This window comes from Daucus carota, chromosome 7, assembly GCF_001625215.2.
Source record: "Daucus carota subsp. sativus chromosome 7, DH1 v3.0, whole genome shotgun sequence".
NCBI lineage: Eukaryota > Viridiplantae > Streptophyta > Magnoliopsida > Apiales > Apiaceae > Daucus > Daucus carota.
The window spans coordinates 12,502,582-12,513,849 of NC_030387.2; the positions used below are offsets into that span (position 1 = coordinate 12,502,582).

The 11,268-nt window shown below is 32.4% G+C and overlaps 1 protein-coding gene across 1 annotated transcript; it reads left to right on the forward strand.

The window, feature by feature from the left end:
• Nucleotides 1–2,650: 2,650 nt before the first annotated feature.
• On the forward strand, nt 2,651–8,784 carry LOC108194714 (probable aspartic proteinase GIP2). The gene is made up of 3 exons (XM_064081941.1): nt 2,651–4,088; nt 7,836–8,001; nt 8,043–8,784. Exons 1-3 carry the CDS (start codon nt 2,826–2,828, stop codon nt 8,648–8,650), a joined length of 2,037 nt encoding a protein of 678 aa, XP_063938011.1. The 5' UTR covers nt 2,651–2,825; the 3' UTR covers nt 8,651–8,784.
• Nucleotides 8,785–11,268: the final 2,484 nt, after the last annotated feature.

Consider the following 11,268-nt stretch of genomic DNA (forward strand, 5'->3'; position numbering starts at 1 on the left):
AAACACTCTGGTAGCAGCATATGAAGAATATATCTACTCATCACCCTAAATAATCCAGAATCATGACACACATTGACTCCAACAAATTAGTGTACTAATATAGATCATCAATTAGTGTACTAATAAATATCCAACAAATCAATCTTGGACGTAAATATATAAAATTTTGATTTTTAACAAATCAATACCTCTTATTAATAAGCGAAACCACGTCTAATGATAATAGTCCAAAATCTTATTAAAATCAATAGTTTAAAATCTTATTAAAATTTTTTCATAATAGTTTAATGATAATCATTAAATTATTATGAAAAAAATGTCGTATTGGTTAGGATTTTATAATTTTATTATATTTTTATGAAAATATTTTCATATTTATTATGATTTTATAAATAAAGACTTTAATATTGGTTAGGATTTTATAATTATCAGACTTTGATATTGATTAGAATTTTATAATTAAAGACCTCAATGTTATAATATTAAAAAAAGACTTCTAACGTTGTTAGGATTTTCAGCATTCAAATAAATAAAAAATTATATTGATATTAATAGCCAAATCGATATTATCCATATATATATTTTTTATTAAAATGCGAAATTTTTCTTTAGTAGAAGAACATTAGTACCAAATATCGAACTATCAGAATTTGGTTATTATCATGTAATTTAACGTTGTCCTGCTCTTCACAATATTATAATATTATTATAATAACGGAAAGGGGGTGGTAGCACTACCATGACAAACGCAAATTCCAACGAGAATAAAATTACCGTGAATTCTCTAGTTATAGTCATAAAAAGAAGTTTACGAGACTTTGTCAAAAAAATTTATAAATAAAGTAATTTTAAATTCAATTAATTTATAATCTCTGTTATAATTTTATATAAATTTGACAAATATCCATCAATATTAAATTTACAAGAATTTCAATTAGCATTGCAATTAATAATATTTATTAGACGTCTAAAACAATTATGATTTATGAACTAAAACAATTAAGTTTTATTAAAGATTGAATACACTCTCAGCCAATTTATATGTGCTGGTGTTGAATTTCTTTTTTCCCATCTATCTAGAATCAAAAACAACGTAATGATTTTATTAAAATAAAACCTACCATTTTAAAATAAATTCATATAATAACATGTATTTTGAGAATATTTATTTTGAAGAATAAAACTTAAACATAATTAAATATTAATATGTTAATGCATAATAAGTTTTGTATAGACATTTTTTTCATAATAGTTCAATGATTATCATTATTAAGTAAAAAATTTATATTGATTATAAAATCCTAATAACTATAGAAGTCGTCTTTAATTATAATATCTTAAAATATTATAAATTTCTGACCAATATAAGTCTCCTAATGATAATATAAAAAAAAAAGGACTCCCTCCGTCTCAATTTATAGGTCTATTTTGGAATAAAAATTTGTCTCAAAATACTTATCCCTCTATTCTTTCAATACAAATTTATCTACATATTAATTGTGATTTTTTTGAAACTCAACATTATTCTCATTTCTCAATGCACTAAATCCCTATATTTATTGTGATTTTTTTGAAACTCAACTATATTTATGTGTGTTTATTCCAAAATGGACCTATAAATTGAGACGGAGGGAGTATGATATAAGATGACCAAATTTTGGTACTTTTAGTACCGATGTTCCACTGAAACGCTTATTAATAAGATGTATTGATTAGTGGCTGAAACATTTTTGTTCTATAAAATGTCGAATTCATAAACAAACTTACCGCATTCGAGGCGCTTGAAACTCAAGCTGTGCCTCGGCATGTCCAACCATATCTTAGATAGTGTCTCTGCACTTCCGGCTAGACATGGAGATTACTTATAACGATACAGATTCATGATATTATTCAGAACGATTCACACCCTCAACTGAATGTATACTGAAATCAAAAAAGCACAATACATCAGTGCAAAAGTACTAGCTATATAATTTGTTGACCTGTATCTGTAAAGGCTCAAATCTTTTGATCCTTACCGATTTGATATGTTACATATATGATCGAGAGGACACACATATTACTACGATAACATGCTTCATATGAAGTTCGTTGGTGACGTATCTGAACTTGTTCATAATCTGTTTCAAAATGCTTGATGGAGCCGAGGGGGGAAAAGAGAAAGAGACACCCCTCGTTTAGAATCCTGCAATCATTCACAGTCAAATTTGCAACATTTAAAAAACTTATCAAACTAAACATATATAATTCTAAAAGCTAACAGCACTTCAATTTGTTTTTTCTGTTCTCTTGCAAAAGAGAGAGGCATTGTTATTTGCAAGAAAATCGAGAAAATAGCGCTGCACAACAACTTCTGGAATCCAAAGGCACTAAATCATTCTCAATTTAAAGAACTGAAGTGTTATGTGTTCACATCCTTCTAAAAATAGTTCAAATAAAACGCGTAACTAAAGCAAAAATAATAGAGGGAAGCGACAAGCTCATTAGCCGCCAGTGGCAACCATTTTATATACCTCCCCCTCTGAATGCTTGCAAATAACAAATGATTTTGGTGACAATTAACATGTGTGCTACATAATTATACTAACATGTAGCTGGACTTATTGTAGAAGACAAAGATGTCTTGATGCATTCTTTGTATTTGTACTAACATATTAAGGTTTCGTCCAATGGCTGCTGCGTTTTACAAGTCATTAGATACTAATTTTACTTGGCTTGGTTGCCACAAAGACTAGTATATAACTGCTATGACCTTCCACAGCTAACTGCACCTTCCAAATCTACAACTACATACTCCTGTCTAATTAGCATTTGCAACCTGCAAGATGTCTTTGTCCATTTTCTTTCAATTGGCATTACTTTGTTGCCTCCTTTCCCTATCATCAGCCAAAACGGGCAGACCTAGCCATCCTAAAGGCCTCATTTTTCGCGTCTCAAAAGACCCTTCCACGCTCCAATACACGACACAAATCAAACAGAGAACTCCTCTGGTTCCTGTCAAACTAACCATAGATCTCGGAGGTCAATTCCTCTGGACTGACTGCGAAAAAGGCTACACCACCTCCACATACCGACCTGCCCGTTGCAACTCATCCCCGTGCTCACTTGCAAAATCAGGTAATTGCATGACCGAGTGTTACTCCCCTGCTAGGCCCGGTTGCACCAATAATACATGCACTCTCTTTCCCGACAATGTCATCGCTCCCATTGCCACAACAGGAACCCTGGGGTCCGATGTCATCTCAGTCCAGTCTGCACTCGATGGGACACACGTCACAATATCAAAATTCTTGTTTGTCTGCGGCTCCACCTCTCTGTTAGACAAACTCTCTACCGGTGTCACTGGCATGGCAGGCCTCGGAAGGACTAACGTCTCAATGCCTTCCCAATTTTTCAACACATTCAACTTAAAAAGAAAATTCGGAGTGTGCTTGAGTCCATCAAACGGGGCTATATTTTTCGGAGACTTTGATTCTTCAACCGCGCCACTCACTTACACACCACTTCTCATTAATCCTATAAGTACTGCAAGCATAGTGACTGAAGGCGAAGTATCAGCTGATTACTTCATCGGAGTTAAGTCCATCAGGATCAACCAAAAACCCATCCCTATCAACACTAAACTGTTATCAATCAATGCCACTCAGGGCAGTGGCGGAACCAAACTCAGCACTGTCCATCCATACACAGTCTTGGAAACTTCAATCTTCAAAGCATTAGTAAATGCATTTGTAAAAGAACTGAACGTGCCTAAAGTTCGATCCGTGGCACCATTTGGTGCATGTTTTAGCTCCAAGAGCATTGGCTCTGTCTACACGGGTCCAGCCGTGCCGACGATTGATCTAGTGCTACAGAGCAAGGATGTGTACTGGAGGATCTACGGCTGGAACTCGATGGTTGAGGTTAGCAAAGATGTGATGTGTCTGGGATTTGTGGATGGAGGGAATCCGACAACTTCAATCGTGATCGGAGGGCATCAAGTGGAGGAGAATCTATTGAAGATTGATGTTGAATCTTCTAGATTGGGATTTAGCTCACTCGTGTACAGTAAGCAGATCTGTGCTAACTACAACTTCGTGGCCAAGTCTTAGGGTAATCTGGAACTGCCAAGTCATGTGTTTTTCTTGTTTCTAGTTCCGGTGTTCTGTTAATTTGTCTATGACAATTGGCTTTTGCGCAACAATTAACATGATTTCAGCGTGCTTGCAGTTATTGATTATCGATAAATTTTACTTCCTCCATCCCCAAATTTTGGTACTTTTGGTACTTTGGTACTTATGATGTTCCACTAAAATGTGGTTTCGTTTATTAGCAAAGGGTATTGATTCTAAAATATGTGTTGAATCTTCAGTACCAAACATATACAACTCAACAGGAATGAGAGTAATACCAAGTTACCAACTCCTTTCTTATGACATAAGAAAGCGAATTCAATTGACGGGAACTCAAGACATGCGCAATGTGTGTTATGATTCTGGATTATTTAGGGTGATGAGTAGATATATTCTTAATATGCTGCTACCAGAGTGTTTAAGAAGTCATTTCCAAACTTCATGTGTTTTTCAATCTACAGATTTGTTATTCAAAAAGGCACTTCATATTATAGCATCAAGTAGCTGTTAAACTAGTTGTGGAAGCTCATTGCTCTTTTATAGAAGCCCCTGTGGAATAGTCAAGATAGGCACCCAGCCAATCCAAGAATATAAAATTGATTAACTGGACGCGGCTGGTGGGAGTTGTGTAGCAGTATAAAACACAAGCTAACACTTGGGGAGACCCCTGCTGCCCATAATAATATGACTACCTAACAGGCTCTTGTCCTAACCTTGCACTTGTTTATATCCCACTTGCTCTTGAATTTCGAATCAGAGCCACATCCAAAGGTGGCAAAATATGTGATCGGTTTGATTTTGGTTTTCATAAAATGGAATAAATGTGGTTATGGTTTTAGTTTGAATTATGGGTAATAAACTAGTTTAGTAAGTAAAAACAAGTTATATAATGAACAAAAATTAATACACTGAAGTGAAAATATAATGAATAGTAAATATAGCAATAGCGTGTGTGGGTGTGTGAGTTGATGTAGTGGTTCAAGCTTTTGGCTTCTCCAAGAAAGGTCATGAGGAAATCTTAAAAGAGAGAAACAAATTAGTTAGATCCATATTTTGTGAGAAATGTGAGACTAGAAACCAAACCAAACCAAACCCAATTCCTAAATGTGATTTCATATTGATCCAAATTCACAATTCTGATTTGTACTCCCTCCGTCCCGGTAGATTGTATACATTTGGTTTGAACACGGAGACCAAGAAAAAGTGTAAAAAGTGAGTAAAGTGAGATGAAAAGTGAGTAAAGTGGTGGGACCCATTTATATTTAATGATAGATTTGAGATAGTGGAGGAAAATAGTGGGTGTAATAGTGTTTATATTATTATAGAATAGAGATAGTGGAAGAAATAAGTGGGTGTAATAGTATTTTATATTATTAAAAGTTACTATATTTGGAATGTATAGAAATGATGGGACATCCGAAAAAGGAAACTGTATAGAATTGATTGGGACGGAGGGAGTATTGGTTTAATGGTTTTGCAACCATATTGCCACCTCTAGCCACATTTAAGATTTCAGAAGGCGTTTCTTTGTCTTGAGCTCTAGGAAATGGTATCTGTAAAAAATTATAAGTACACGTTCTGGAGTTCTGGAGTCTGTATTGCATTTATGAGTGAATTTGCACACTCTGTAGTAAACAATCTCATTTTTCTTTGCAGAAAAATTAGCTTAATAGGTAAAGAAAGGAGCCGAGGAGGTAACGTACCAATCTTCCTCCTCCATATCATCTTATCAAATTAACAATGTAATGTTCAGTATGCATTCCCTAATTAACTCCACACGACATTGACTCTGACACCAGTCTTTCTATATACAAACCGTTTCTATAGAATAGCAGGTCCCAGAATTTTCAGCATTGTCAACTTGCAGTTAAAACTGCTTCAAAAGAAAAATCAAGCAAACACATGAAAATTGTGTTCCATAACGTGGTAATGGTTTTACTAATACCGTTCTCTTGTCCTGTCCTTGTAGTTGTTTATAGTCCACTGGCTCCTGAATTTTGAATCAGAGCCACATTTAAATTTAAAAAGGTGGTTATTTGTCTCTAGCTGAAAGATTTTAGTAATCTAATTGTTTGTTTATTTCTGTGTATGCTTGGCCTGAAGTCGATATAGATATGTTTCTTTTACATGTCTAAATTTGTCATGTTCAGTGTTCTTAGAAGATATTTACAGGCTCGTAAAACGATTAATGTCACCAGAGGTGTGCTCGCAGATTATGAAAGACGTGGTATGATGGCAGACTAGATATTAACGCCTTAATTAGAACTTCTTATTTCTTGTTCCCAATCAATGGTATATGTAAAAAAAATATGAGTACATGTTCTGGAGTTTGCACACTCTGTAGCGAACAATCTCCCGGTTTTCTCCGCAGAAAAATCAGCTTAGAGCATCTCCAATGGTTGGCACCCTTCGAGGGATGCCAATTTTGACACATCACTCAAAATATTATTTTTTATATTCACACTCTTCCAAATCATTTTTAGCACCCTTCTTTCAAAATACACTCAAATGGTTGGCACACCATGATGCCAACTTTATTAATAGAAAAATAATATTTTATGTATTATTGAGACCACAAATCTATATTTATGTATTATTGGGACCGCAAATGAAGTTGGCACCCTACTTTATGGAGCCAACTCACTTGGCACCCCAATACCACTCCAACATCTCCAATGGAGGTGCCAACGAGAGTGCCAGTCCATGTCATGCCACATGGCATTGGCACCCCTCTTAGCACCTCCCATTGGAGATGCTCAGGTAAAGAAAGGAGCATCTCCAAGAGCCTCCTTGTTGGCTCCTAAATATAATATAAAAAATGTGGCTCTTAGCAATTTAGGACAAAGTTAAGAGTATAAACTCCAACAATACTTTCTACATCACTTCTCTATTTCATATTTTATTCATATATTGGACTCCACTATAACAAAAGAGAGGGAAAGATGGAGGTGAATTGGAGGGAATGATTTTTTTATTATGAAAAAATAAGTTAAGAGCAATGTGGTGGCTTTTAACTTTGAGGAGAGAGGAGAGATAAACAAGAGGCTCTTAGTGATTTAAATAGCCACTAAGTGGAGCAACTTTTTTCCTCTCACTACTCAAATCTCAAACTAGGAGCTTAAATGAAGAGCCTCTTGGAGATGCTCTTACAGTTAAATACTCCTTCGGAAAAAAAATCAAGCAAACACATGAAAATTAGGTTCCATAACGTGCTAATGGTTTTACTAATACCGTGCTTTGCTACCAAAAGAAAAATATCCCCTTCGTTTTCCTTTGTTGACCATTTCAGACACTCAAGAGAAGAGACCGAAGCCCCCAGAGTTTCTTTTTGTTATCATTATATGATTTGTTTCTTCTTATAACATAAACTGATACAGTAATGTTCTTCTTTGGCAGCCACCATGCACCCCCAGTATGATCAAATTTCCACTAACTTGTTTACATGCGCAATTTGGCATGTGACAACAACTGAACATCCACAATTATGAGCGTTTTGTTCACAAGCTCCTACATGACATCTCAACATGCATAGAACTTGGGCACGAACCTTCCTATACGGGACCAGTGCATAATACTATGGGGCTGTTTTGTTCCATAGTATTTCTTATATATATATGCAAAGATTTCCACCATCTGTTCCACTTGCCTATATATATTTGCAAAGATTTCTTAAACATTAACATTCCAGCATTCCTATTTCTTACATTTGATCATTTGTATCAGTTTGGTTCTTTGACTCAATTGCTTCTGCCATTTCCCACAGCACTCTACGTTTTAGTGTGCTCAATCTTCGCATATTTCATTACTGAAAATGGCATTTTTCATCCATCACCATATTCGCTTTTGCTTAGTAATTGTCTTCTTATTCTTTTTGAAGTCAAAAGCTCAGGTTAAGAAAGCAAAGCGCACTGCACTTGTCTTTCCAATAAGAATTAATCACTACCCCACTTGTTACTAATCCTCAAAGTACTGCCCCTTTATACGCCGTAGGTGAACCATCTAAAGAATTCTTCATAAACGTTAAGTCTATTGTTATTGATGGCAAGCCCGTCGAGTTCAACTCTTCCCTGCTATCCTTCGATAAAGAAGATGCAGGGGGTACTAAAATCAGTTCCATTACCCCTTTTACCTACTTGGAGACTTCCATATTCAAGGCTCTGGTAAATGATTTTATGAAAGCTGCTGCACTCAGAGAGATGAAAACAGTAGCTTCTGTGGCGCCATTTGGAGCATGTTTCAGTTCTCAAACTATTGCAAAAGGCCAAACGGGACCTGTAGTCCCGCTTATAGACCTTACGTTGCCAGACAACCAGCGGTGGAGGTTTTATGGTGGCAATTCAATGGTGCCTCTAAATAAGGAGGTGATGTGCCTTGCCTTTGTGGATGCAGGGTATAAGCCAAACCCGAAAACATCTATTGCGATAGGAGGGTATCAATTGGAGAATTTTCTTATTGAGTTTGATATCGACTCATCAAAGCTGGGAATTAGCACTTCACTCTTGCTTATGAATACAACCTGCTCCCAGTCTCGACTCTGATATTGAGCTTGGAAAAGAAAAATTGTTGGGTCTTAGGGTAATCTGGAACTGGCAAGTCGTATGTTTTTCTTGTTTTGTTTGTCTATGACAATTGGCTTTTGTCTAACAATTAACATGATTTGAGTTAAAAACAACCAGCATGTTTTGCGTTCAATTAAGTGGTTGATTATATAAATTAAGTAATACTAGTTGATAACCGGTGCCAAGCACGGGTTTAAATAAAATTTTAAAATTTGTTATTTATTGGAAAAATAATATCTTTTTTAGTTACATTATCATATTTTTATTATATTTATTTAAATTATTGCTTTTAAAATATATTTAAATTATTGTTATTTAATATAAGACTTTTGATATATTAAAATTTTATCATACTTTAAATTTATTCCATAATAATATGAGTGCCTGTTCTATGGAGTCCACAAAATAAGAGTATTGGCGTCCAAATTTATCTAAAAATAATCTACTCATTTCAATTTTAATTTTTTTAGTCTACAATATTTGTAAACATATGACAATTTGCGGGTTATGTTCTACAATATAATCATTGCAATCAAAAGATAAAACAATTATATTATAAATCACTAAACACTATATATGTTCTAAAATATAACTCATAAGTAGAATAATGATCTTAATGATTGTAAATGTTGAAAGATGTTAGTGATTAATTGATAATTATATATTTAAAACTACTTAAAGATGGTAAATTATATATAATATTTGAATAATTAAAGATATTATTTATGATTAAACTAAAAGATTATGACTGGTACTTCATGCGTCTTAAATGCGTATTTTATTGAACTTAACTCTAACAATATGTTTTATTTTAGTAAAATTACTATGTTGTTTGATAATTTTTAAATTGTGAAAATAATATTCAAGATCAACACATATAAGTTCGTTTATAGCGTCTTTAATTTTGAACAAAAATTCAAAATTTTAAGTCACAATTATTTTATTCATTTAATATGCAAACATTATATATAATTCTAGTTAGAGTTTTTGTAGATCTAACGGTTGTTGTAGTTGTTTGATAAACTGATATTGTAGTTTGACAAAATTAATTAACTTTCCAAAAGTAATTTGATATCAAATATTTTAACATATGTCTAGAGTTTTGGTTCTTTTATTATATGTTGTAATATGGATGACGATTTTATTTTCTTTGAGTTTCTATTTGTCAAGTCGGTGTTACCACCGCCTTATTCGTATTTATCGCAATTTTCTGAAAAACACTGAATGATAATAATTATTATTATTAAAAAAAATATGACCAAGTTTTTTGGTACTTTGGTATCAATATTGAATCTTGTTTATTTTAATTCTGAAATATGATAGAAATTTTATAGATTTGTTTCGTTAATTAAATTGTATGAGTTTTAAAAATTAAAACGAATATTTGACGTATATCTAGAGTTTCGGTTCTTTTATTTTAAGTTGCAATATGGACAATGACTCCTTTTTTTTTTTTTTGAGTTTCCATTTGTCAAGTCAGTGTTACCGCCGTCCGCCCCCTTATTCGTCTTTATCATAATTTTCTGAAAAACACTAAATGATAATAATAATTATTATTAAAAAATATATGATCAAGTTTTTTGGTACTTTGGTATCAATATTGAATCTTGTTTATTTTAATTCTGAAATATGATATAAGTTTTATAAATTTATTTCGTAAATTAAATTGTATGAGTTTAAAAAATTAAAACGAATAATTTCGTTGACATTATTATTTAATTGATAGGATATTATATTAATATCAATATGAACTCCTTATTTATTTGAACTCTGAAGCATGATAAAAGATTTATAGAGTTGTTCCGTATATTAAATTATTTAAGTTTTAAAAAATTAAAACAAATAATTTTATTGGTAATATATTTATATTAGTGAGATAATTGTTATAATACAAAATCCTGTTAAATATAGAAGTTTTTTTATAATAGTAATAATTGTTGAATAAAAAATAATATGATGATAGCCAAATTTTAATATGAATTTTATAAAACTGTTTCATAAATTAAATTGTTAGCGATTTAACTGTCCGGATAGGATAAATGTTATATTACAAAATCCTAAACACCATGGAAGTCTTTTTATAGTAGGATAATAATCTTAACCAATATTGAAATTTTTAATAATAAAATCCGAATCAATATAGAATTCTTTTCATAATTTTAAAATAATAATTATAAAATCCTAAAAATGTATAATAAAAAGTATAAAATCCTAACAATATGAAAATCTTTTCATAATTCTATAATGATTATTGTTATTAAATAAAAAATTTATATAACATTGTCCTAATTAATATTGAAGTTTTTTAATAATAAAATTCTAATCAATACAGAAGTCTTTTACTGACCTAATGAATATTGAGGTCTTTAATAATAAAATTTTATTGAATATAAAAGTCTTTTGATAATAATATAATAATGACTATAAAATCCTAATCAATATGAAAGTGACCGAATTTTGGTACTTTGGTACCGATGTTCTACCAAAACGTGGTTTCGCTTATTAATAAAGGGTATTGATTCTGGGTTCTTCTTCTTTTTCTCTCTCAAAATTAGGGTTTGCAGTTTTGAGAGTCGACTCTATGTTCTAGCCCCCAC

Bases quoted from the DNA above. Each gene is read 5' to 3' on its own strand.
- LOC108194714 (XM_064081941.1), top strand. From the start codon at position 2,826: ATGTCTTTGTCCATTTTCTTTCAATTGGCATTACTTTGTTGCCTCCTT. The intron at 4,089-7,835 runs TAGGGTAATCTG...CATTTGTATCAG, and splicing joins ACAACTTCGTGGCCAAGTCT to TTTGGTTCTTTGACTCAATT. The intron at 8,002-8,042 runs GTTAAGAAAGCA...CTTTCCAATAAG, and splicing joins TTTTGAAGTCAAAAGCTCAG to AATTAATCACTACCCCACTT.